The 27220-nt window shown below is 54.6% G+C and overlaps 1 protein-coding gene across 1 annotated transcript; it reads left to right on the forward strand.

Annotated features, from left to right (window-relative positions):
* Nucleotides 1-5845: 5845 nt before the first annotated feature.
* IGF2 (insulin like growth factor 2) lies at nucleotides 5846-24234 on the forward strand. The gene is made up of 4 exons (XM_075502350.1): nucleotides 5846-6338; nucleotides 14095-14257; nucleotides 21378-21544; nucleotides 22000-24234. Exons 1-4 carry the CDS (start codon nucleotides 6234-6236, stop codon nucleotides 22240-22242), a joined length of 678 nt encoding a protein of 225 aa, XP_075358465.1. The 5' UTR covers nucleotides 5846-6233; the 3' UTR covers nucleotides 22243-24234.
* The last annotated feature ends 2986 nt before the right edge of the window (nucleotides 24235-27220 follow it).

A 27220-nucleotide genomic window follows, 5' to 3' on the forward strand; every position in this document is an offset into this window, starting at 1 on the left:
GCTTTTGCTCATGAATCCAGCAACATGCAGCCGGACTGACCAGTTCATACTGATACTCCCGGGAGCAGGATAAAACATTTTTAAGGGCGAACGCTGAGTTTTCCAAGCGAGGGCAGAGTGAAGCGATGTGTGTGAGGGTGCTGTTTTGGGGGGGTGCGACACAGACACTCTTAGAGGGCACAGCGTGCTTCTGCTTGGAGGCGGGTGGCATCCCTGCAGCCCACCTTCCCGCTGCTCAGCTCCTCCTCAGAGGACATGAGGATGCCTGCTACTAGGGCTGCCTTCCCAGAGCATCCTCGCCAGGCCATCCCTGCAGGGACACAGCTATGGGGCGCAGTCTTTGCCCCAAAGAACTTCTAGTGCAAAAGGTTTCCCACCGCTTCCCACAATGCATTTCATTTGCAAGCTGTTTTGACTCAGAACTTGCTCCATAGACAGACCCATATTTGCAGAATGCTATAAAGAGCCAACTTCATCCCCTGGTGCTGGGAAGAACTAATTGTACCTGCTGGAGCTTTTACTGGTCCTTAAAAAAGCTTGGACCTCTTCTTCCCCATGACATTCCCATGAGTATTTTCATGGAAATGCTTTAAAAAAAATAAATAAGGAAAACAGGAAATGGTGATGTGCTTAGCTGTTAATACAGGCACAGACCCATCTTCCTTCTCTGCTACTGTATTTGTTGCACATTTTTGACACAAATAATCAGACAAAACTTGGAGCCTTCCAGGCTCCCTCTGCAATGAAAAGAAGCTGGGGAGAGGGTAGGCATTTCTACTTATCTACCCTATTCCACCCTTCTTGGAAATCCCTTTTGGGAAGCTGTTAGCTGAGCCAGCGTCCACTTTGGCAACCAGGGATGACAAAGAGATGTTTGCTGTTCCACAGATGATGGGGAGAAAGGAGACACTTCTCTCCCTTTCTGGGATCATCTGACCCTGGGACCCTTTGGCCTCCTTCTTTTGGGCCATGCTGCAGATGGCATCCCAACAAGCAGACCCACTGAGTTTCACTTGCTGAATGTCATTCGTGCTTTTTCAGTTCCTACCTCGCACTCAGCCACCATCACACTTCCCTACCCCGTGTCCTCCTTCCTGCAGCCTCTTGAGCCAAGCGAGCGTGCTCAGGGTGGAGCTTTTCTCTAATTGCTGCAGACATTGAATTTTAAAAGACGCTACAGGAATACCAAGTCTGTCCAGCCCACAAAAAATGCATAGTTTGTCCTCTATATAAACAGGGGTGAAAACACTTGTGCCTTTTACTGCCGTCACAAATTCCTCTGGCACAGTGCAATAACTTACCTTGTAATAACTTCATTTTTGCTATGTGCAGCACCTTCCAGGTCCTCAGGATGCATCTGCCAACACGCCTCCTGAACACCTAAGTCCAACAAATGCTCCAAGGCATCGGTAGACCTGGGCAGGAGTTGCTACAAGAGTCCCTCTTTGGCTCTGAACATGCCAAAAAAACGTCCTCTGCTGATGCCTAAGGGCATCCCGCTTTTCCCCTGCCCATACAACAATACTGCAGCAGAAACCCTCTGGGCTGGGAGCACAGCCCTGAAATGCTTTCCCCACCCGGGGGTGCCAGGATCCCAGAGCAGACCTGCCCAGCTTCTGCTCTTGTTTGCTCCTTGTTGACCAGGGGCCCCAGGTGAATTATTTCTCCCACTTCTTTGACACAGGGACCTTCCATATATCACATCCCCTTTTGCCAATTAATCTCTCCTGCTCCAACAATTTAGTGTGCCCCAGGATCAATATATTTTAGCAGCATGCAAGGACACAGTGTTATTGCCAGGTTCCTGGGTTGTACAAAACAAAAGGTATCACTTTCTTCAAGCCACTGAAAAATGCTCTGGGCCAACTACGATTATTCCTCTGCCATTAAACAGCTGTGTATAGGATTCTGGCTAATCACTCTCCGTTCTCACTAGGGATGACTTTTTCTCCTAGTCTTCAACGACAGGAGACCCAAACCCATGGCCCACCCTCACCCTCCTTTTGTCTCATTTTGGACATCTCAACCTGCAGTGCCCAGATCTGCTGGGCATGTCAGTAAAGCAGTCTGATTTCTCCTGGTTGTCCTCACTCTTGACATATGAGAATATAAGGTGCTTTACAAACTGAGGTACCTTTGTAATGGTTGTACAGCACCTGTACACAGCACCTGAACACAGCACCTCAGATCCCCATTCTGCTCACCTTGTCATTTGTGGTATAATTGTGAAATAAGCCAAATGAGCATCACAGGGTGTCTTGGTTGGGCTGGGATTAGGTGACCTCTCTCCTCTTTGGATTATAGGTAGAGAGGAAGGGAAAAGTCACGTAAATGTCCCCTTCCCTGAAGGTATCTGCTTGGCTCAGCTCACCGGCAGCATCGCTAACATCCACCCTGGCCTGTGACCACTGCATTTCTGCAGCTATTTACATTCCTCTGCCTTTGCTGAAGCTCACATCCCTGCCTGCAAGGTCCAGGCTGGCCCAAGCTTTCCTGTTCTTCCCCCTTTCCCTGGAAAGCTTTCCGGCCCATTGCCACGTGTTGGTGGCCACCCACGAGCCGCTTTGATCAGCTCAGATGGGCAGCGCCGTCAGGGGCCTTTGCAGGCTGCCCAGACGCTTCCACAGCCGCTGCAGCAGCAGAGGTTTTCTCCCCAAGTCCTGGGCATCCCCTGGTTGTTTCAGGCCACCTTTCAGATGTTGCTTTTATTCCAGCTCCTGCTTAGATTCATTTAGTTTCAGCTCGCTTTGGCTGACTTTGCTTTGCAAACGCCATCCTTGCTCCTTGTGAATTTAACAGGAACCCATGACTGCTATTTCTCTCCAGAACCGTGCCAATGACCACGGAGGTCAGACAAATGCAAGATGCGGTGGGCTATTTTTATTGCATTTCCAATGGTTTCAGGTGATGCTTTGCTGCAGCCCCATCCACTTTCAAACCAAAATGCTTCCTGGGATGCTGTGTTTTTGCAAGCGCCTTGGCGGTCAGTGCTGTGGTCTAGAGACCCTCCTCTCCCTCTCTTTCTGCCTCCCTGTCGTCAGGTTAGCCGCGTCCTTGGCTTTACCGGTCCTCCTCCTGCTCTCCTTCGCAGGCCCTCCTTGCAGGCAATGCCAGGGGCTGGAGGTTGGGGTGGAGGCAGCTATTGTTCCAGCTATCTGCAGTGTAATGTTCCTTATGACTGTATTAAATGAAGGGCGGAGGTCACACATCCCCAGTTTAAATTAGGTTTAGGCTGACCTTTAACAATATTACACTCGTGGATCCTCTCATAACTCACCGAATAAACTCCCAGAGGGTTTTACCACCTCCCTCTTTTCTTCCTACTGTAAGGATGCCCGAGGCTTAATGTGCTTCTCTCCAATTTCGCTTTGATTTCTAATCCTATCCCCTTCTCCCCCGCCAAATACAGATATATTCACTCCTTTAAAGGTGGGGGGAAAGAACCTGTTCCTTTTCTCTTCTGGGCGACAGCTCTTTCTTTTGTGTCTCTTTCTTCGCTTCCCCGCCCCCCTCCTCTTTCTTGACACAATGCACTATTTATTTGCACTGGAGGATAACTAAGAAGCAATTAAAAGATCAAAAGGCACGAACACAAGTAGATCCAGTGGCAACTTGTGGGGTTTATTTTGCTGCTGCTGCTGAAGCTTCACCAAACTGCTGCCTTGTTTTTCCCCCAGCCGGAGAGACACCTCTCTTACTGGGTCGCCTCTTCCTCCGAGCAGACTTTTTTATGATCGCTATTTTTCACCCCCATTGTTTGCTATTGCAGTTGTTTACTGGAAAATCACTTGTTTTTCTCAGGGAGATTAACCCTCCAAGCTTTCTTTTGTCTACTCTCAGGAGGTCCTTGTGGGGAGCTGGGGGAAGGGAAGGGAGCTGGGCTCCTTCAGCTATTAGCAGTAGCTTACAGCCCTGCTTACCCCCCTGCCAAGGTTGGGTCCTTTCCTTTGATGGGCTTTTGCTTTTGCAGTGAGGAAAGGTGGTTGCTCTTTGTTAAGGAGAGCAGCTCTGCTGAGTGGTTTGCAAGGACCCACGATTGGGATTTACTAAGTCCTGGGCATCTAGGAGAAACTCCTAAAGCCAAAGGTAAGCATCGATGGAGATGCCTCTTTTGGGGAGAATTCTGGAGCCCTGACACATACCGGCAGATGCTCAGTCTCTCTGACGGCCGGGCCACTTCTTTACATGCTTAAATATCCAGGTAGGAGCTGAGATTTGATGCCTGTGTTTGAGTCTGGTGTGCACAGAACTGCTTTCTCAGCAGCACATCTCTCTCCCGGGCGTGCCGATGTTTCGGTTGAAGCCCACAGCCCCAACACCAGGTCTGCTGGGTGGGATACGCAGCGACACAGCCCAGAGAAGCGCAGCGCAGAGGACAGCCCAGAGAACAGAAGGATGCTGGGGAGAGAAGGATGTCCAAAGCCGAATGAGAAAGGACCAGTCCTGCTCACATTGTCTTGGGCGTGTTGAGAGCAATTCCGACTGTTCAGAGCTGCACCAAGCCCCCCATCCTTGAAAGAAAAAAGTGCAAACCCGAAAAAAAGAGAAAAAAAGTTTTCTTTATTGCATGTTGGGGTGAGGGCTGCTGCATCCTTGCCTACGGCACTGCATCCGCTACCTACGGCAAGCGCTGCCTGAGACGGACCAACCTACTCTCCACTCCGAGGAGAGTGCGTGCCCGTGGCGCAACCTGGGCTGCCCACCCCTGCAAGGGGGCACCCACCCGGGCAGCGGTGAGGGTGCGGGCACCTGGGGGCTGGCTGGGGCTGCCTTTGCCGCTGGTGGAGAGCGAGTGGGGTCCCTTCTCCCGGGGCAGCCGCTTCCCCGGCAGGGCAGACTCGGCGGGCAGGTCTTTGGCGAGTTTTGCTTAATGCAGCAGAACGCGACTGCCGTGCAGCACCGGCGGGGCAGCGGCAGCGCGTTCAGCCCGCGCGCTGCTGTAGAGGCACGGCGAAGCCTGGGAAAAGTCCCTTTGGCTTAAAGGCAACCGTGCGGGCTTGCAGAAGCCCGCGGGAAGCGGGGGCGACCTAGTGAGCAGGAACCGCTCCGGGAAGGTGCTCTGCGGGGTGCAAAATCTGAGTGCCGCTGCCCTGTGGAGGGGGAGCGTCCATGTTGTCTGTCCACGCGGACGTGCACGGGTGGACGCGGGGACTCGCTTCTGCTGAGGCGGGGGCTTGCCTGCCCGCGCCGGGACACGTAACACGGGGCAGGGCTCCGCGGCAGGCGTGCGAGCCCAGGGGGGCCGTGCGGCCGGCACCCCTGAATGCCCGTGCCTCCGCCGTGGAGCCCGTCGGAGCAGTTTGGGGGCTGGCGCGGGGCAAGGCGGGCGGCGCGGACACCTGTGCCCTGCGCGCACCTAGGGAGAGCCCCGAAAACAGGGCGGGCAAGGCAATCTCCCGCTGCCCCCTCTCGCCCCCCCCGGCTTGGGGCTCGCCATCCGGCAGCGAGAGGCGCTCAGGGGGTGCCCCCCAGCATTCTGGGCAGGGGGTCGGGGCGCGGACCCCCACCTCCTTCTCTCACCTGCGGGGGCGGCGGGGGATGCGCGCAGCCCCCTACCCCCGGGGCCGGCCGGGGTGGGTCAAAGCCCCCACCCGGGAGCAGCCCGCGAAGAAACCGTGCGGCAGAAACTTTCTGTCCCCTCTTCCCTCCCCGAGCTGGACTCCGGAGGGTTACGAGGGAGAAGGAGGGAAGAAAGGAAGGGAGGGAGGGAAGAGAGGGGGTTAGACCGCTCTGCAACATTATTGGCTGCGTGGCCGGGCTGGTGCTCGTTGGGGAAGTCAGAGCATGCCCATTGGGGGGGTATAAAAGGGGGGCAGCCGGAGCGCCCTGCCTGTCTCCTCGCTCGTGGGGCAGCCAGCCGGGAGCAGCGGGCAGTCAGGCAGCCGGCCCCTCCGCCCCGGCCAGGGGGACGCAGTCAGTAAACACAAAAGTGAGAGCCACCCAAGGGGCAGCCAAAGCAGGAGGAGAGAAAGAGAAGGAAAAAAAAAAGGGGAGGGGGGAGAAAGCCAGAAAAAAAAGGAAAAAAACAAGGGGAAAAAAAAGAAAGAAAAGGAAAGCGCTCGCTCGCTCTCTCGCTCTCTAGAATAACAAAATACCTGATCGTAACAAAATAACATCCTTCAGACAAAATCAAGCAGGGACTTGACATACCAAAAAGGCAAGGCGAGGAGAGCGAGCCAGGGCGCGGGGAAGGCGAGCCAAAGCCGCGATCGCTGCCAGGGCAGGAGAGCAGCATGTCAAGCGCCGGGGCACACACGGATGAGCGCTGCCGGCAGCCTGCCTTCCTCCCCGGCCCGCCGCCGCCGCCAGAAGTTGAGAGTAGCAGCGGCAGCGCCAAGGTAAGGGCCGCGCCGCTCCGCGCCGCGCCGCGCCGCGCCGCGCCTCCGCGGGCAGAGGCAGGAGGGCTGCCCCGTGCCGGGCCGCGCCGTGCCCCGCCGGGCAGAGCCGTGCCATGCCGCGCTGTGCCATGCCGAGCCGCGCCGTGCCGCGCCGCGCCGCGCCGCGCCGCGCCGGCCCCGCTGGCCGCCGTCCCCACGCGTGTCACTAGAGGGACCCCGAGAGCCGGCCCAGGCGCGGGCCGGCGGGGCGGCCCGCCGCGGTGGGGTGCGCGGGGTATCCCCGGGGGGCGCCCCGCGTCCCGGCGGCAGGGGCAGCCCGCCGGCTGCCTGCGCCTGCGGCCGCCGCGCCTTGCGGGGGGGGATGCTGGCAGCGGGACCGCTTGCGCGCGGTTTGCGCGCCCGGGCGGCGCGGGGAGCCGGCGCGGCGCGGCGCGGGGCGGTCCCGCGTGGGCAGCCGCGGAGGGGCGTGCGGGGCCGGCTGGCAGCAGCGCGCGTGTGCGGGAGCCGCGGCCGTGCGGGGGCCGGGCCGGGCCGGCGGCGGGGCCGGGGCTATGCGAGGTCACGCAGGGCTGCGCGGCCCCTGGCTGCCCGCGGCGCTCCCGCTGCTCGCGGGGTCGTTTTGGGAGCGGGGAGACGCTCGCAGCGGCGCGGCGCGGGGAAGGGACCGAGAGTTCTGCGGCTTCGGAGGCCGGGGAGATTATTAAACTCTCTTCTGCAAAACACTGCGGCGCGTTCGGTCTCGAAGGGATAAAAATACAGAGAGGAAAAACAAGAACGCGAAGCCAAAATGGAGTGAGAGTTTATGGTTGGCATGCAGCCTTCGACTTTGTGTGATTTTTTTTCTTCTTCTTCTTCCTTCCCAATTGCTTTTCCCTACAGTAATTGTTTTAAGAGCGCAACTTGGAAAAGTTTTAGCACTCTGTGGAGCGGTAGGGAATTGGGGCACATGAGGAAACTCAGATTTAGCGTAACTGTACCAGCAGATGTGGCTGCCTTGCCTCGAGCCAGTGGTACTTTAGCAGGGTTTCGGATACGCCAGGTCTCGCTCAGGCGGCGTGGAGCAATCAAGTGTAAAAACAAGGTTTGTGTGGGTGGTTTTAAATAGACACCTCGGGAGAACCGCTGCTTTCAACCCTCAAGTCGAGGTTTCCTATATAAAGTCTGTAGTTTTCGTCCAAATGCCGAGATGTGCTTGGGAGGCCAAGGCCTGCTTTTCTTTGGGTTTATTTGTTGTCAGGTTGCGCGCGCGCGCGTGTGTGTTTTTTCCTTTTACTTCACAGGGTTCGGCGTGTTGGGTTTTTTATTCCTCCTCTTGTCTTCGTTCAGAGTGGAGTTGAGGAGCCTGGGTCGTGGGGTTTTGTGAGGATGACTTTGTGCTAAGGACATCTGGAGGAATAAAACTGACTGACACTTCTGATTTGAGCTTCACTGAGCTGTTTTGGACCCAACTTGACAATTTTGGTGGGGGTGAATGGGTCAGAGCTGTAAATCTTTCTCCATGTTGTCGACACCCACACAAGTTCACTCAGCCTTTCAAAGGGGCTATCCCAGCTCCTGTGAAAATTCATTAAGGGATAAAAGATTTGACACCGCGGGTCCCCTCCCACTGCCACATGAAATTTGAGAGCGAAAATGTGTCTGCGTGTGTGTCCCAGTGCTTTTTCTGACAGGTGATCCTTTTTGCAGCCCGGCTGGAGGGCTGCTGCTTTGACCAGGCAACCCAGAGGTGTCAGTGCGTGTCTTCCCATTGATTCCTATAGGCTTCGGAGCGAGCCCAGCTTGCCTCGTGGAGCACCAGAGAACAGCATTTCTGTACTTTTCTTTTTTTAAATAAAGCAAACACAGCAGGTGAGGTCTTATTTTTAGAGGGACCGAGGAGTTGGTGTGTTTCCAGCAGTGCATACGAGCACTGTAAGTGGCCCACCCTCTCCCTGCTCGTGTCCTGGGACTGACCTCTCCGATCCTTCTTTGGGTTGTCTTTGCTTTTAAAGGCTGCTGCGTGTCTTAACAGGGCAAAGAGATACTGGCCTCCCTCGACATGTTTGCGTGAGGAGTAAGGAGAGAGAGGTGCAGGGCACTGGGCGAAGAAATCTGCCATGGCATTGCAGCCTGGCTCTGAAAGGGTTAAAGCTGCTCTGCCAAGACATAAAGCAAGTTCAACGTGTTGTGGGAATATCACTTGCCAGTAGACTCCAGTCACCACAATTTCTGGTTTAACAGCTTAACTTGCTGTTAACTTTCCCTGATATACTCCAGGTTTTGTATGGGAATGCAGAAAGGAGAGAGGAACAATAAAGAAAGGAGTTAAGTGAGGCTACTAAAATGGACTTAAATCCCTTCCCTGGGTCCTGCCAGCTGTCTTTAGAAGAGTTAAGCAAGATTGCATTTCCTTTTTTTTATGCAATAAATCAAATGTTTCTGGGCTGCATACCAAAATTTGTGCAATACATTCTTACTCCCCAGTGGGGTGAGTAAATGGTACTGAATACCCCATTCACCTTTTTCAGCTTGATTTTTCCACAGCTACGGTAGTCCTTGCTGCAGCACCAATAGATGCGGGGTGCAGGCAGCGCTCCCCTGCCTGCCCCAGCCCCTGTCCCGCAGGCAGAGGAGGCAGGCGTCTCTCCCCACTCGCAGGATGGGAGGCAGAAAGGTGACCCCCAGCACGGGGCGGAGTGGGCTGCTGATGGGGACAAGCAGTGAAGACAAAAAGTGAGGGCTAAAAATAGCAGCAGCATTGCCAACCTCAGCCATATAACTGTCATGCGAGCCAGGTGCCAAGAATCAGGAGTTTCTTTTTTTTTCAAGCCTGAGCTAAACAGCGAACTCCTGGTCCTGGGTTGGTTTTATTCGCCTGACAGCTCGATGGTCAAAAGTTTTGTGTTTTGAAGTTTGCTTCTTCCAAGCTGCGGGTTGGAAGTCCTTTCTCTTTTAGATGAAAAGGGAGGCTCTTCTGCAGCACAGCATGCGGTGGCTCCTCTTTCTTCGGGCACCTCATCCCGGTGCCTCTTCCTAAGATGCAGCCCCAGGGTGGTTTTCGGCTGCCAAGGCACCTGCCTCTCCCCACCAGCCTCCGCTAGCCCTTTGCTACTTGGCACCTCCGGGCGTCGTGGCCCTACGCCCTGTGTGAGGTTGCCCGTGGGCAGGGCGGCACTCGCTTGGCACGTGCAAGGTTGGCGTGCGCCTGTGTCCTGCCCCTTTGGGAGAGCCACGCTTGAAACCGGGTCAGCTCCCCGCTCTCCTGGGGCTGCCCTCCGAGAGGAGTAATGCAGCGAGACGCTCAGCATCTCTCGCAGGCAGTCATTGAAGCAGCGAAACATCAGTCTGCCTGCTTTTTTTTGGAGGGGTGGAGGGTGATGGAGGCTGGGATGTGCAAACTGGGGTTTTCCCCTCCTGCACATGCCACTGGGTTTGGGCCCATGACTTTTTGCTGTGCTCCCTTTTAAACGCTGCACTGCTCCACAAAGAAGCAAGGTTTTTTTTTTTCTTTTTGCTGTCCAAATCCAAATTTTGCAGACTGGGCCATCTGTCAATTCCCTCCTACGTTGTTCTGTTCATATTAAATTGTAATGAAGGCCAGACTGAAGAAGGAATTAGGTCAGACAGGAGGTTTAGTCTCCATTTTTGGGGAGATGTTTGTTGCCCAAGAGAGGCACCGTGGTTTGGTTGGCTCAGCAGAAGCCTGGATGCAAGGGATGCCTGAGCTGTCCTCCGAGATTTGGCAACAGGGCCTTGCAGCACATTGTGGCCTCTTGGCCCTCGACTCCCCAGCAGCTGGACAGAAATTGTCGATCCAACTGATTCTGCAGCAAATCCTGAAAAAATCCTTTAACGGCCTCAGGCGGGAGGGTGGCTCCTCTGTAGACCTGCCCTTGGGCTCGCTCCCGGCACACCGCAGCCGCTCTGAGAGGACCCTCTCTGTTGGTGTGTCCCTGCTGGCTGGGGGCTGCCAAGAGGTTTTTGGGGGTCCCTGGCCATGGGTGCAGCAGCCTGTGCTGCAAAGGGGGGAATATGCAGGAGTCCCAAGGCAGCCAGGAGCATCCTGAGCACAGCAGCTCGCGGCTGAGCTGGCTCCAGCAGCAGCCTGGCTTCGTGCAGGGATCTGGGGATGTGGGGGAAGGCAGGAGAGGGACATGAAGGATGGAGAGCAAAGCAAACCCTCTCCAGGCAAGGAGGGGCCAGCACTGTGCTCTGATGGCTTCTCTGAGCCAATCCTGCACGGAGAAGGCTGCTCTCAGGTGCAATTCCCAGGATGGTACAGGACACCTGTGCAACCAAGAAATTCCTTGCATCACCCTCTTGCATGCCACATGGGGTCCGAGCCCTTGTTAGGAGGAATTCGGCACTCAGGTTGTTGGGCACCCGGCATGTCTCACACTGCCATTCCCACCACCCCTGGTTAAAACCGCATCCTGAAGCGTTTGAGCTCTCTGTGGGCACATGAGGGGGAATGGCAGCCGGCACGGCTGATTCAACGCGCTTTGGCAAGAATGAAACTTTGGTGGGCGTAAACTCTCTCCTAGCGGAGACGGGACCTTGTCCTTTAGGAAAGTTCCCCGCTTACCTCTCGCTGCCTTATTTCTGTTACATCTCGTGTGAGAGAGGCTTTCTAATAAAAACTGAAGGTTTTGTCCAGCCGTTGGTGTGAATTTACTCCTGTCCCACAGCTGAGGGGGCCATCCCTGTCCTAATGCTTGGACTAGAAAACAAAAGCAGTGCTGTCCCATGTTTCCAGTGGAGAATGAAGGCTTGAAGGGCTTCGACTCACGATGCTGAGCAGTATTTGGCCATGACGACTGAAGCCACGTGCAACCTGTGCAGCTGGCATGGTGCTTGTGCCAGGTCGTGGGCTGTGGGTACCCAGCTGTGCCATGCTGCCCTATTTTGGGAAGCAGCGCCTGCTCCGGCAGCCATGGCGGGGCAGGTGCGAGCTCTCCTGCATGGGTGCTGCTCATCCCTGCTAAGGAGGAGCGGGAGCAGGCAAGGATGGATTGAAAGGTCATTGGGATGCACTGAGCTGGTGACGGCACCCTGGGAGCCTGTCTAGCCCTTGGTTGAAGCCTGGGGACTTTTCCTCTGCAGGGTCAGTAGGGCCAAAGCAAGAGGGAAGGGCGTACGGGGTTGGGTTGGGTTGCGGCTCTATCAAGCTGGAGAGAAACTGCAGCACCGGGTAGTAAATAAAGATGCTTTTTGCTTTGCTGCCTGGTTTCTCATTACATGGCTGCTGGAGGGAGCGGGGAGATGGCAAGGTGACAGCGGTGGAAAGGGCTGGAGGTTGATGTGTGGGCAAAGGGGGACTTCATCGCATTGCACACCTCCATGTTAGCCCGGCTCTGGCTGACAGCGTCGGGGCCATTCCTGTCCTCGCGGCTTCAGGGGGGCTTCCTGGCTGGAGTTACGGGGTGCGTGGGCACCCTAAAAGAGCTCGCAGTGGAGACAGGGAAGGCTGCCTTGTGCTTGTGGTGCGGGTTGCGCAGGAGTGGGTATTTTCCGAGGAGCGCAAGTTTTTTTCTACAGAAGGTATCAGGTCTCCCCAGCATCAGATATCGCCCCACTGACAAAATCTCACTCTCCCCCTGCTTCAGAGCATCTCACCCCTTTCTTTGGACTGAATGTGGAGGGAAAACTCTGTTTGTCACCCGTGCCACCAAGCAAGCCCCTTCTGGGGGGCCAGCTCTGGCTTGGGGGAGGCTGGCACGCAGGCTGCTCGTTAGCCTCAGTGCTCGCAGCCGGCATCAGCTTAATTGGGGACGGGGGATTATTTGGGTGTCCTGAAGTCCCATGTCAGCAACTTTGATGGCGGCACTGGCTGGCACACATCTGCCGCTGCCGGCTCTACCTGCGCCCCGGGGACACCAGCAATCAGGAGCTGCGCGTAAAAACAGAGGAAAAAGGGAAAAAAAAAAAAGGAAAGGGAGCAGGATCATTGCTGTCTTGTCGGTCGGAGATCTGGCTGCCGATGCTCCCACAGCAGGGGCATGACTCAAGTAGTGCAGGTGATGCTGCGGTCGTGCCGGGGAGGTCCAGTAAACACCCATCAGCCACTTGATAAAAAAATCAAGGTGAAAATGTATCGGTGGCAAAACGCTGCAGCTTGGCAGCGTGGTGCAATCACAGCCCAGTGCCATTCCTCTGCTCCTAGTGTAATATAGACAAAGCCCCCTTAGGTGGGCCAAAGGGACCAGTGCTACTGCAAAAGCTGGTCCCGGTCCCATCATTTGCTGGTTTGAGCCCAGTTTGTTCCCAGGGCGGCTGCCTTTCTTGTCCAGAGCCCTGGAGGGGTTTTGCCAGCCTTGCTGGTCTCTGCCAGCACAGGCTGAGCAATATGATGGGCATCGAAGCTTATGTGTGCGGGATGCCCCTCTCAGCCCACCCAAACCTCGCAGCCTCCGTTTTGGCTTTTCTTGCTGCTGATCCCTGTCCTCCTGCTGCTCAGAAGAGCTCGCAACTTGTAAGCATGGCGCATTTCTAGCAGCAATGATTTGAGCTACGTGCTAGTAAAAAATTGGTAGCAAGGGTGGCTTTATTGCTGGCAGGACCGTAGCGGGGCCCCAGGGGAGCTGGGCTAATTTCCTGGCTGCGCTGCAGACTTCCCCCGTGACCTTGGGCGAGTCATTTAATCTATCCTGGGCTTCAGCTCCATCTCTGAGCATCCCGGGGGGGTGAGGTAATATTCATTAACTGATATTATTCTCGAGTTGCTCAGATGCTATGGTGATGAAGGCTGGATGTGAAACCCAGCGTCTTGGCTGAGCGTTAGCAGGGAGGGGAGATGCTCCACTTGAGATTTAGCATTGCCCCACACCGGCTGCTATTTTGCCACACTTCCCCTCTTCATTTTGAGCTGACCTGTCTGGCCACCATCATTATTTGGCTGTATATATACAGTGATGCTCATCACTGAGGGACTACAATGCCTGGAACCATCCATGGGTTTTGCCTCATCCGGTGAGGCAATAGCACCCTCACTTTACACCTGCAGAAGCTGACACGGAGGTAAAGCTGTTTGCTGGAGCCGAGTCAGGGGAAACCTTTGGGTTAGTTAGCAAATATCCAGGGAGTTTCTTTATTAATCCTCCATGCCGGCTGATACCCCCTTGGCCCTCCTTGGTGATGCCTCAGGCGCGTTTCCCGTGGGACTGCTCTGCTCCTGAGGGATGTCTTCTCGGTCCCGGCTCTCGTCAGCAAATACGGCTTGTGCAATCAGCCCCTCAATTGCCTGAGCCTGGGCCATGTGGGTCTCTCGCATGCCTGGGGCGAAGGCTGCCGCTCCCTGGCAAAACCCAGCTTTCCTCAAAAGCGGCTCTAGGACAGGTTGAAACTTCATTTGTTTCTGCTTTGGGGGAACATGCATTCAGGTAGGGTATGAAAACCTGTCATCAGAACTGAAAGAAAAAAATACCTCCCAGTAATGATTTGAATGATTTCCCATGTAAAAGAGGGAAAAAATAAAAAATCATGCTGTTGAAAGAGCGGGGGGAATAAAAGCCCTTCAGAGGTAGGCTGAAGTGGGATTTTCCAATGGAAAAACTGCTTCAATGCAAACCTTGTCTGGCTGGAGCGGCTGACCGGCGGGGCGAGCGCAGGGAGCCAGCCTCGCACCAGCGGCCGGCTCAGCACTGCCGGTCCTTCCCCGCAGCATCCCGACATGTCCGGACATCAAACCCCAGGCGTGCTGTGGGCGGGGGGCATGGCCCGGGGGAGGTGGCAGAGAGGGGTCTCTCGCGCCGTGTTAACGCTGTGCCTCTGTCCCCAGGTGCAGAGGATGTGTGCGGCGAGGCGGATGCTGCTGCTGCTGCTGGCTTTCCTGGCCTACGCGCTGGATTCGGCCGCGGCGTACGGCACGGCGGAGACCCTCTGTGGCGGGGAGCTGGTGGACACACTGCAGTTCGTCTGCGGGGACAGGGGCTTCTACTTCAGTAAGTGCCAGGCAGCCACCGGCAGCTGGCAGGATGCTGCTCCCACCCTGCGCCTTGCTTCAGTGGAGCCAGCGCGGGAGGGAAAGGAGGGGTTTCCCAGCCTGGTGCTTTTTGTGATTGCCTTGTACATGGCGGTAGGCCAGGAAAGGAGCGAGGAAAGTGACGTGTTCAGGGTGACATGCACCCACCTTGTGCTGGTTTTGGGGACTGTCTAGTCCCATGGGGAAACTGGGTCCTGCATTTGATGCTCGGGAAAGTTAAATATCGCTGGGGAGCCATAGGTGGTTGGCTCACCGGCAATGCAGGCAAGTCATTAAAATAACGAGGATGTCTGCAGCCAGCTCTCTGCTGAGCTTGGGCCCTGGCTTATTTTTAAACGTTGCTGCCTAATTGCTGCATCCTGAGAGCAGGTAGGGAGCTGAGCGCTCCCCCTTTCTGGGCAGGCTTTGCTTGGGTATAGCAGCAGCTTCTAGGCTGCTCCCAAAATATGCTTTGTGGCCTCCCGGCTACCTGCTGGTGAACCTGTCACTGAAGAGTGATGTCTTACCCTTTTGCAGCACAGCTAGTGCCAAAAAATGCAGCGTTGCTGTTGTCCGCAGAGTGCAGGTGGCTTCAGGACCTGCCACTTGCAGTTGGCTGGAACAGGCTTTCCACCAGGATGCTTTGGGGGCTTGGACCATTGGCATTAGCAGTACAACGGCTTAGCTGGTAAACGGGGAGGAGGAGGAGTAAACCAGTAGTGATGGATGCTCAGCAATCTATGGGCAGAGGTTTCTCGAGCGTGACACCTTGTTCTGGTGTTTCCGTCCCCTGCTCTGCTTGGGAGAGGGAAGACCCTGTGTCTTGCTGCCCACTGAGGACTGAACCGCAGTGACTGACTGCGGAAAAGATGCAGAGCCAAACCGGGGGGAAGAAGATGGAGATACCAGCTGCACATGGCGCCGTGCATTTGGCAGTCTTGCCTCTGCCTTGGGAAAAGGAACTAAAAAGTTGCTTTCAAGTAACAGGGTGTTGTTTGGAGTAATGGAGTAGAGAGCCAGCCTCCCTCTCCTCCCAGTTTGCCTGTGCAGGGAGCGGGATGCTGCAAAGTTAGGAGACGACCCTGGATGTCTCTTCCCAACCTGGATGTCCCTTCCTGTCCTAGATGTTCAGCCAGACTTGGCTGACGCTGCCTGCTGAGGTTGGGCAGGGAGAGGCGCAGGGATCCCGCATCCAGCAGCAGCCAGGGTTCGGGCTGTGTAATTTTGGGCAGGCGGTTGGGCTGCAGGTGGCTTGCAGCTATTGGGGGGTGATTGCCCTGCCTCTTCCCAGCTGAGCAGCGGGATGTTTTCACAGCCCCCCGGGTATTGTGGGCAGGCGGTGCTTTTGGGGATGCCCTGGGTGCGCTTCCTTCCTCTTGCCGAGCCCAGCGGCGAGGGTTTGCATGTCAGCTGTCCTTCCCCTTCTCATCTCCCCCTTCCACCCTTCCTCCGCCAACGAGCTCCGGTGCAGCTTAGCCTAGGCGACACGTCCGGGGCTGGCCTTACTGGCCCGGCAAGGAGGCGAGCTCCTCTCCCGCTCTCAGACCTCTTCCTCTCCCTCTATATATAGAGGAGCATCCGTCTCCCTCCCATGGTTTCTCTTCCCTCCTCCCCTTCTCTGGGGAAGAAAGGGAATGGGGCTTTTGTTTTATGGACAAACTGACCTCCTTTCACCTCAAATAACCCAGCCGCCCAGGCCAAAATAAAAACACTTTTGAAGGCAGACAAATTGCTTGGTGCCAAGTGGCCAGTCTGGTGCTTGCAAGGGGATTCTTGCTTTTTTTTTTGTTCTCTCCTGTTCCCCCTTCTTCTTTTTGAATATTTCTGGAGAGCCCAGGTGCTGGGGGACGAAGCAAAGTCCCCCCAGTCCCATATTTTAACCCCTTCAGCATCTGACCAGCCTGTGCTGTGCGGGGCTGAAGACATTTGGGCGATGGCTCTACTTGATGGAGGGTTTGGACATCCCCAGCTCGCCTCGTTTTTTCCCTCTACCTCCAACAGCTGGCCTCATAAAGTGATTAATTCTCCTGACCATACTCATCTTCACTCCTAAACCCTCATGGCTACACTATTGTCACCATATAGGCTCGATAGGGCATGGTTATGTTGCACGATGGCGGGTTTATGTCTTAAAACCAGGCCTGGGTTTGTCATAAGCATGTCTCAGCACAGGACGTGCGACCTGATGAGCAGCCCGCACTAACAACACAGTCGTTCGTACAGGAGGTAAATGACTTGGGCAGCCTTGTCCTGCAGGTACAGGTAGGCCCCCCTTGCTAGACGGGGCTCGTTGCAAGCATCTGACTGGTAATCTTGGAAAAAACAAAAATGGCATGAAAATCCATTATTGGTTTTCTGCTGCAGCAGTGATTGAAGTACTTAAATGATGCTCTGCATTCTTACAAGGGAGCACTTACCTAGCGAAGCTAGCTCTGAAATACAGTGCTGTTTGCATCCATGCAAGGGGATGCAGCGTACTGACGGTGTTTCAGCCCCCCGGCATCTGGTGATGGGGAAATATGCAGCCTAGACTGAGGAGGGTGCACCCCCCGATAACCGGGATGCCCATCTCTCCGCTGGTGTGGGGAGCTGCCCTTAGAGGCATTGTGGCTGGCAGGTGCTTGGGGCTGAGGATGTTGAAGCTGCCTCTGAGAGCTGGGGCTGCAAAAGAGCTGCACCAACAGGGGCAGGAGCCAGCAGCGCTGGGGTTACCCGGCCACGGGACGCAGCGTGGGCACGGCGATGCGCACCACGCCAGCCCCGCGCCGCATCCTGGGTTGCCTGGGCGAGCAGCAGCTGGAGCCGTGCATGCCTTGCTCTCCGCCTCTGCCGTGATTCCTCCCCTCCGTGACTTTTAAAGCTTTTGGGGCTGGCCCGCAGGTGCCGGCAAGGTGGTGGTATCCCGCTGGGGTGGCAGGGCCGGGACCCCCTCTCCCTGCTCTCCGGCACCCACCCCGGGGATGGCGGCACGGCCCGCGGAGGGATGCTGAGCGCAGCCCTGAGTGAAAAAAGCGGGGCAGGTCGAAGAGGAAGCCCCGTCCGCAAAGTTGCTGTCATGCAATGCTGGCAGGGAGGGGAGAAGGGGCTGCAGGGGAAGAGGCGTCCGACTTCTCTGTAAACAACAGCTCCTGTTTCCTCCTTTCCAACAGCTGATAAGAATTTAGCTCTTTGCAGCCGCTTGTGCTGACGGGGCACATTCTTGCGCGCCCGCCGCTCCTCAGAATAATACTAGGAAAAAGCAGGGGGGAAAGTGCGGTGCCGGGGTGGGGGAGGGCCAGGCCGGGGGCACTGGGACGGGGCCCGGTGCCGCACAAAGGCCCCCTTGTTGCTCCCAACATTCCTGCGACAGGGGCGCGGGGACTGTTTACACCCAAAGTCCCCTTCCACTTGGCTTGCCGCCTGATTGACCGGAGGAGAGGGGACCCGGCCAGGGTGGCACCGTCCGGCCCCGGTGAGGGTGGGGAGCCCAGAGCAGCAGGGTGGCGATTGCCAGGGAAGAGACCCTCCTGTCCCCCCGTGGCCGTGGCCGTGGCCATGGCCGTGCCGCCGCCTCCAGTGCAGAGGCACCGCTAAGCTGCAGGTACGCGGCCTCTGGGTTCTCCGGGGAGCAGGTTTGGCTTTGCAGCACTGCCGGCATGCCCAGCTCTCCCTGCGAGGATAGCCCGCTGCCGGACAGGAATAACCCCGGGCAGCCGGAGGGCTTTGCACCACTGGGCGTTGAGTCGCTGGGCTTTGCATAGCAGGGCTCAGCCCCTCAGTAGAGCTGTGGGAGGTTTTGGAGGAGCACAATTTGGGGAAAAGGAGAGCATAGCCATTCATTAAAGGCCGAGAGGAAGCGCGCTTCCTGGGGAGGAGGCGGTCATCGCTGCAATGGGAAGTGGCTCTCACGCCCCGGCGGTGCCACAGCCCGCTGCCCGCACAGCTCTCTCCTGCGGGCAAGGGACGGAGCGGCAAAACCCTCCCTGGGTTTGGCAGTGGCGGTAAAGCGAGATGCCATCCGTGGAAAAAAGCCAGGGAATTCCACCTTTGGTCCGTGTGTAAATCGTGTTATGGAACAAACGCTTTTCCCGTTCCAGGTCAGCAGCAATATTGCTGTTAACCAGCAATGTCCTGGCATCTCTTCCCTGGGTTGTTGTCTCCAGGTGCTTTCTGGGACTACTTCCCTGTTTGTTATGTTTGCCTATTTTTTTTCCTAAAGTAACTCTCCCACAGAGGATTGTATTGGCATTTGGCGAGATGCGTACGGACAATTATGTAATGGGAAATGTGCCCTATCGGACTGTCGCAGCGGAGCTGGCAGCGGCACCAGCAAGGGGAACGGCATGCAGCAGCTTTATGCAAGAGAGAAGGAGCAGCGTGTCGGGGCCGGGGGCCACGCGTGTGCCCGCCGGCTGGGCAGGGGCAGCGAGCGGGGAGGAAGGGGCTGTGCTGCCGCGATAGTCCCTGCCGGGAGCTCACCCTGGCAGTGCCACACCTGGGCGTTTGCAAACACATGCTGCCGTGATCTTCCCGCACGCTCCCATGCAGGAAAGTGCCCTTGATGGCAAGGCAGTGAAAATGGTCCCGCTTTGCTGCTTGTTTTTTCCCCCCCTCTTCTTTCCAAACAAACACATAGCTGCAAGGGGGCAACTTCTGTTTTTGAGAGGAGACATGTAACCTTTCAAAAACCTCAACTTCTCCCGAACTGTGCGTGTTGTCACTTGTGCAACCTTCTGTTCAGCGGGAGTGTGAATGCAGCCCTCTGGGGATGTGCTAGCAAGAGGGGGTGACTTGAATTTTTTCTCTTTTCCTTCCAAACTCTCCTTCTGCCTGTGCTCAGGATGCCTTTCTGGAGCAGCCTAATGCTTCAGCAACCTGCCGCGCACATTTTTGTCGATAGGTGCTGAGCAGGGACCATATGCGGTGCGGAATGTTCGTGGCAGTGCATGTCTCCCGTGGACCTTGCTGGGCACCGCATGCATATAGAAGAATACATGCACCTGGCCCCAAGCTGGCTCCTCTCCCCTGTCTCCCTAGGGCATCGCCACTCGGATTGCCTGCACCGGCATTGCTCATACGGCTGCAGGCACCCAGCACACCTGCCCTGCCTTTAAAGGGAGGGCCCAATCCAGCATGCTTGTTGGCCACAAGCATTTATATAGAGAAAATTAAACTCCTAACAGTGCTCCCTTCGCTGAGCCTTTACCAAGAAGGAACCATCCTTCTCACCTTCCCACAGGGCTGGCTAAAGGTCATGCCTGAAATTTTTCCAGAGAAAAAGAAAAAGAAAAGAAAAGGAGGGTGGTGGCGTGGGGGGGATGAATGTGGAAAATAGAGCATTTGAAATGACTCCCGAAGGCAGGCTGCATGGTATGAGTCAGCTGCCCCATCGCCCTGCGCCCCGACGCCGTGTTTGCTCTCACAACCTCCGAGCGCGGCGGCAATGCACCAGCGTGGAGCAGAAGGCTTCCCGCCGATGGGGTCATGGCTGATTTTAACAGAGAGTGGGTGCCCTGCTGCCAGTGGCTTCGCTATTGCAGAGCCCATGATGAGGTACGGTCATGGGATTTTGCATGCCAGCATTGCACACACGGGGCTGCATTGTGCATGCAGGGCTGCGTTGAACATGCACGTCTGCATTGCACACATGGGGCTGCGTTGAATCCACAGGGCTGCGTTGCACATGCATATCTGCATTGCACATGCAAGGCTGCATTGCACATGTGTGTTTGCATTGCATATATGGGACCGCTTTTCACATATGGGGTTGCACTGCATGCACAGAAAACTCCTGTGCTTTGCACTTTGTTCCGAGGCACTTTGGGTGGGCACCCAGATGGGGTACCCCCCGGGGAAATGGGTCAGCACCTTGCAAGCCAGGGCCCTTAAATCTTCACCAAGGCCAAATACTTAAGTGCCTGCTTCATCTGGAGCGTGTGAGGGGATCGTGGGTCATGTACGGGGCCAACGTGGGCCATTTTGTGCGTTCCCGCCGGCCTGCCGGGAGGCGGGCGCTCGGCTGAGTGCAGCACAGTGAGCAGCGTTAGGCATCGCGCCTCCACCGCTCACTCAAGTTTTTCCCGTGCCCAAATTCTCCCAGACGGGATGCAGTACCGGATCCTGTTTGCAAGCCCTGCTGGTGCCGGCTTCTGCTCCCTTCCCTCAGAGCACCTTTGGCTGGGAAGAGGTGCTCATGGCAGCGTGCAGAGCCCCTGCTGCAAACCCCACAACAGCACAAGCACATAACACGCCACGTACGAAGGCCTGGAGGGAGTCCTTTTGTTTTGGGCCGGTTTACATTTTGGAAGTCGCAATTCCCAAGCAAATTTGTTTTGCATCAGAAATTCAAATTTGCCTATCTCTTATTTCAAGAGGGGGAGGAAAACTAGTAAAACTGATGTAAGCTTTTCCTCGGGAGACTTTTGGCCACCATTAAGCGGTGACATGAAATGCACTCAGTTGTTGCTGCACCGGACACGGGCTTTCGCATCCTTCTGCAGGCAGGAACGGGAGAGGAACCCTTATTAAAAGATTAAGTTTAATAGCTATTCTTGGCGGGTGCGGGAGCCTGTATTCTTTCTGCAGCTGTCTCAGAGCTGTCCCATCTGGTAAAATTTAGACGCCTTGGTTCGTTTCACCTGCCTGAGCATCAACCCGACGGAGGGAGATTGGCAGCCGCAACGCCGTGCTGCTTCTTTCTAATAAAACTCACTTGCCAGGATCAACATCAGAGACGGTTGCAGTAATCGGCGCAGCGCTGGCGGCTGGGCTGGGCTCGGCCTTCCTCGCTTTAGCTGCGCCCAGAAACGCTGCCTGTGCCGGAAGTATAGGAGGGGAATAAATCACCACCATATAAAGCGCCTTTAATTAGTGCCACGTGCACGCAGGGAGCCCTGTTGGCATCAACAGCATTTGTCTGGGAAAGCCTTAACATGAAACTCGGCCGGTTTGTGGGCACGTGTCGGCTGGTCTGGGAGAAGCGCTGCTATTTTTGAAGTGTGTGGGACCCACGGGTCTCCGGTGGCTGGTGGAGGGATGCCTGCAAGGGGACGGGTGCCGTGGAGAGGGGAAGAGGGTCCGGTCCAGGTTGGTGGCTAACACTGGGGTCTCTGCCATTGCAGGTAGACCGGTGGGACGAAATAACCGGCGGATCAACCGGGGGATCGTGGAGGAGTGCTGCTTTCGGAGCTGCGACCTGGCTCTGCTGGAAACCTACTGCGCCAAGTCCGTCAAGTCCGAGCGCGACCTCTCCGCCACCTCCCTGGCGGGCCTGCCGGCGCTCAACAAGGTAGCGGGGCTGCGCCGGGATGGCAGCTCTTCTCCAAAATAAATGGCAAGAGAAAATATGGGAAGGCCATGGGTGGGAGAGGACAAATCCCAGCTGCAAAGCCTGCTGCTTCTGCAGAGCCTTCAAGAGCTGGCAACTGTTGGCATCTCATGCCAAACACCCTGCAGAAGGTCAGCTTTTAATAAGGTGGAGGACCAGAGGTGGGCTGGATCACAGAATCATAGAATAGTTTGGGTTGGAAGTCTTAAGGGTCACCTAGTCCAAGCCCCCTGCAATGAGCAGGGACACCTTCAACTAGATCGGGTTGCTCAGAGCCCCGTCCAGCCGGACCTTGAATGTTTCCAGGGATGGGGCAATGTTTCCACGGGATGGATGGAGCTCAGAGAGGGGCCCCCCCATCCGGAGGGCGGGCAGGCTTGCAGCAAGGCTGATGTTGCTATCCTGTCCCCTTGCAGGAGAGCTTCCAGAAGCCCTCGCACACCAAGTACTCCAAGTACGACGTGTGGCAGAAGAAGAGCTCCCAGCGGCTGCAGCGGGAGGTGCCCGGCATCCTGCGGGCTCGCCAGTACCGGTGGCAGGCGGAGGGGCTGCAAGCAGCTGAGGAAGCCAAGGCGCTGCACCGTCCCCTCATCTCCCTGCCCAGCCAGAGGCCCCCGGCAGCACGAGCCTCCCCCGAAACGGCTGGCCCCCAGAAATGAACCCTAACCAGCCGTCTCGATTTTTGATCTCCCGGGGGAGGGCGGGAGGACTGGCGAGACCCGGCCCCCGAGCCCCTCCGTCCCCGGGGCCACCGAGCCGAGGAGCGGGGCGGCGGGGCACCCTCACGCCGCTCCGGCCCCAACCAAACAACTGACACAGCAAGGAGGGGATGGCGGTGGCGGCAGCGGCGGCAGCGAGCAGCGCTGCTCCTGCGGCATCGTCCTTTCGGGGTGGGGGGGAGGGTTGTTTCGTTTCCCAGGCCTGTTTCGTTCCCCCGCACCCCCAGTATTTCCAAGCCTGTACTTGCAAAGGGACAGTTTGGCACTTGAACTTTTTTGCTGCCGGGCGCTGCGTGACATCCCTGGTGCCAACGCCAGAAGACAAAAGAAAGAGCAAGAGGGAAAAAGGATATGAAGTTAAAATTTTTTAAATCTTTTTTTTCTCGAGAAGAAGAGTCCATTCCGTGTCTTTCTTGACAATAAAGTGGAAAAAAAAAATAAAATGGGGAGAAATATTGAGGGATATAATTTTTTTGCCTCATTCCCACCCCACTATTTTCTTCTTCTTTTTTTTTTCTTTTGGTTTTCTTATTTTTATAACTTTCTTTTGCACCTTTAAAAGAAAAACGTACCTGAGAAGAAGTTCTGAGGAGCCCCCATTTGCATTTTTGTGTGTGTGCTTCATTACAAGATTCCAAATCGACTTGCACCTTTTTGAAATCATCGATGACGTGAGAAAGAGAGGAAGACGAGAGAGAGAGCGAGAAAGAGAGAAGAAAAAGGAAAGGGGAAAGAAGAAAAAAAAAGAAAAAAGTGAGCTGATGCTCACTTTAAATGGAGGAGGCGTCTGCATTGCACATTTGCCACGGATTTAGTTGATTTATATATATAATATATTATATAACTTTTTTGGCAAAAAAGCACTATTTTTATGGGACATTTTGTGTAGTATCTGAAGAGGGATTGTAATGTTTAAAATGTGTTATGGTGCTAAAGTAAGTTGGAAGGGAAAAAACCCAGAAATAGCAAGGGAGGGTGGGGAGGGAAGGACAAGATAGCGAATACTGAACTTGAAATTTTAGCTTTTCGTTTTAGGAAAAGTGTGATAAATGTGTTTCTTTTCTCTTCTGAAATATAGCTTGGTCATGACCATATGAGCTAGTTGGCTGTTACTCATGTACACAGATGCACGCACACACAGAAATACATCGACACGCATCCTTTTTAAAAAAAAAAACAACCAAAACCACCACAATTTAGACTAAAAGGGAACTGTTCTAGAGACAAACTATTTTGAATGGTGAAGGTGTTGCCAGTTACAACTCGAGGCCCTGCTTCTGCACGGACGCCCGGTGGAGGTTGGCTTCCTGAGCCACGGGGGACCTACCGCCTTCTCCCCACCCTGACGGCTTGCTCGCGTGCTGATGCTCCGGCGAGCAGGCAGGCAGGCAGGCAGGCAGGCAGGCGGGCAGCCGGCCCTCGCCGCTGAGCCCCTGCAGAAGCACCAGCTCCGCGCCCCACCATCTCCTTTTCCTTCTCTTGCCCTTTGTGTCCTTCTCGCCAGACCCCCCCTCCCTGCCCCGTGCCCCCCGCCCTCCTCCCCTTGCCCCCCCGGGGCTGCGGAGGAGGAGGGCTGCACCGGGTGGCTGCAGGGCTGGGACCGCTGCACGGGACTGGGGGGGGTAAAAGGCAAGTCTCTGGCTTGAGGCTCAGGACTCGGTGAGCGGATGGGTTTGAGAGGTGGGCAGAGGGCTGTAAAATAGGTTGGTTTTAAAATAATATATATTATCTGTCTAGGAACCGTAAAAAGGGGGGAATCAATTACATCTCCCTATGATATACTCTCACTTGCTAATAAAATGGGGACACTCTGTTAATCAGTTCTGTACTTGCTTTGTCTTATATATCCATACATTTAAAACATAAAAAAAAAAAAGACTACTTGAATTGTATTCTATTTCGTGGTTTGGAGGGGAGGGCTAGGGGGCGTCTTGAGAGGGGGAGGATTTTAATGTATAATCCTTTTGTTTGTTATTACCTTGCAATGTTGAGCCATGAAGCCTTTGTTTAAAAAAAAATGGCACTGCAATACACGACAAAGAAAATCCTTTATTTATTTTATTAAATATCTATGGAAAAGAATGAAAATCGGTCCAAATTAAGAGGGGGGGAAGGGAAGTGGGTGGGGTGGGGAAGGCAGAATAAAAACAGAGCAATTGCAAATAATTGACTTTTTTTTTTTCCTTTTCATGTGTCTTTTTTTAAAAGAAACCTAGTTTTTATTTTTTAAAAAGAGAAGTAAAAGCTTTCCTGGATGCTTTGTACCAAAAAAGAAAAATTAAAAAAAAAAAAGAAAATCTGTTAAGCAAATAAATATCCATCCAGAATATGAAGCCTGACTTTTTCTTTTAATTTATTTTTGCTCCTGGGGTGAGAGTTGGGTGGGAAGAAGGCCATGCCAAGCGCCATTCTTCATGGAGGAACAGAGTGCACTGCAGCTCCTCTTTTCAGGGCTCAAACCTGCAAGAGAGGGTGAGGTGCCCTTAAACACAACCCTGCAACCTCAATCCTGTGTGGATGCCCTCCAAACCCACCGAGATAAATACGTGCCCAGTGATTCTTGGCGAGATTTGGGGGTGTTTCCCAGCGGCCATTGGGATTTGCTTAACTTTTACTGGTTTGGGCTGTTCCCAGAGACCTGAAAGCTGGATGGGAGCTGAAGATGCACCAAAGGCAAAAAGGAGAAAAAAAAATGTTTATCTAGGTTAGGTTTCCTGGTAGATGGTGCTTCTCTGGTTTCTCGGGGTAGTTATAGCCTCCCTTAAGTTTTTAGGGAGCCCGATAAGCTGCTTTTCATCACATATAATCATCATGCACCAGTGCAAATGGGAGGTAAAATACTGCAGTTCCAGTGGTAGTAGAGCAGCTCCTGGGCAAAACGGTGCCCAAGCATCCCTAATGCCCCAAATCAGCCAGACACTGCATTGTCTACACAGTCCCGCTGGCATGGCCAAGACCTGTCTCACTGTGGGCTAAGGGACTTGAGTAACGACCTCACCGAGCCCAACCTCCTGCCCCAGACGACTTGGGCTGGAAAAGATTTTCCACCTCAGAAGTGGAGTTGTGGATTTAGGCACTTAAAATTACATGTTCTAAACCAGCTTCTTTTTAAATTTTGCAGTAAGCAAAAAAAAAAAATTAATTTTTTTCTCAGAGAGTTTTTCCTCTTGGGATTTTTGTGGTTGGTCAGGAGTGTTTTTGTACAGATGCAAGGCTGGCTGCTTCCTTTGGACATGTACGTTATTGCAGGTGGAGAAAGGATGTGTCTGCCTTCCTGTCCCCATCCCGCCACCTGCTGCAGACGTCTGGTTTTCTTTGCTCTAAAAGGTGTCCCTATGAAGGTTGAGGACTGACTTCTTCGCGGCTTCTGGTTGGCACTGCTGGAAATTTTGCCTTTGGGAGCTTTGGTCCCTTTCTGCTCTTCGCTGTGTAAAAATTGTCATGGGGGACATTTAGACATGATTAAAAACCAAGCAAAACTTCAGCTAAATCTCTTGCCTGCATCCCCCAGGGAGCAAAGCAGCGATGCTGGAAGCACCATAAGGGTGATGATGCTGTTTCCAAGCACAGCTCATCTTTAACCCTCCTTTCTGCCTTATCCTGTCGTGGGTCACCATGGGGCCAGACCAGAGCAGCTCATTTTTTTGGATGCCAGGAGACTGTTCAAAATGTGCCATCCTGCCTTTTGGCTTGGCAAGGACTGCCTTCACTTGCAAGGAGAGGAGACCCAAGCAGCCACAGGGACCTCTGAGCCTGGTCCTGGCCAGTGGGTGGGAGACTGAGTGAAACTGGACCTTTGCTTCGGCTCAAGTTTCTTCTGTTACCTGCAAAGCCTCTTTGCAGGTCGGCAGAGAAATCACGGGCTTAGCTTGGAAATCCCAGACTGCAGGCTTGGATATCCCAAGACGCCATGTTTGCTCAGATGGATGGGCAGAATTGACTCCAATTTTTGTTACGATGCCTCTACATGCAGACACAGCTCCGAGTGCTTAGCTGCTGGATCACAGAAGCATGGGAGGCTGCAGCAGCGATTGGCAGTGATCGCTGGGGAGGGACAACTGGCAGGTCTGGGCACCCAACGCACCTCCACGTCCAGCCCAGCTTGTCCAGGGACCTCCACCCGCTGCCCTACTGACATGCAAAGAGGGTGGGGAGGCAAAGGATAATTTCAGCAGAGAGGTCTGAAATGCTGTCTAGTGCCTCAGGAAGCACTGGGAAAGTCACCCTGTTGTCCTAGCCCAGCCCCAGCTCTGGCCCCTGGGTCTCAGTATTATCACGTAGCTCTGCAGGAAGCAAAGGGCAAATGTTTTTTGCATAAAGCATCTCTTCAGAAGGCATTTTGCCAGTATGATACACACAGGAATACTGGGGAAGAGGGAAGGTGCAACTTGTACAGAAGTGGCCACAGTCTTTGCAAGGTATGTAAATCAGTGTCTCTGGCTTTGTCCAGATAGGGGGAGATACAGGGGAAAAAAACCCACCAACCAACACATGCTTTTCCCTTTTTTTCTGCTTCTACATTATTTCTTAGCTTTTTTAATCCAGAAAGTAGCTGAGCTGTTTTCCTAGCTTTCAGTGAGTTGTGCTAGTGCCATCAGGACGGACTGAGCCTCCACACTAGTTCCTCTACCTCTGTATGCACCTCATAGCAGCTTCATCCCTTTCATTCTGCCTGCTCTCAAAAGCTCGGTCTTTCAGTGATGTACCTAGCTGCACTAAATGAAGGGAAGAACTATATTGGTTCTTTTTAAAAATATACCTGTTTTCCTTGTTGTATGCATTATTGTCCACTGATGTTTTACGTGGCTGTGGGGAGGCCTGGGAAAGGTGTTGATGTATCGTGGATTATTTCACTTGCGTGCACTCAGCGGTACGCAAGACTCAGACGGTTTCTGCACCTGTTGCACCTCTCACATAC

This window comes from Mycteria americana, chromosome 5 (genome assembly GCF_035582795.1).
Source record: "Mycteria americana isolate JAX WOST 10 ecotype Jacksonville Zoo and Gardens chromosome 5, USCA_MyAme_1.0, whole genome shotgun sequence".
Taxonomy (NCBI): domain Eukaryota; kingdom Metazoa; phylum Chordata; class Aves; order Ciconiiformes; family Ciconiidae; genus Mycteria; species Mycteria americana.

Excerpts from the sequence above, each read along its gene's own strand:
- IGF2 (XM_075502350.1), top strand. The coding sequence starts at position 6,234 with ATGTCAAGCGCCGGGGCACACACGGATGAGCGCTGCCGGCAGCCTGCC. Across the intron at positions 6,339-14,094 it reads GTAGCAGCGGCAGCGCCAAG|GTGCAGAGGATGTGTGCGGC; the intron begins GTAAGGGCCGCG and ends CTCTGTCCCCAG. Across the intron at positions 14,258-21,377 it reads GGACAGGGGCTTCTACTTCA|GTAGACCGGTGGGACGAAAT; the intron begins GTAAGTGCCAGG and ends CTGCCATTGCAG.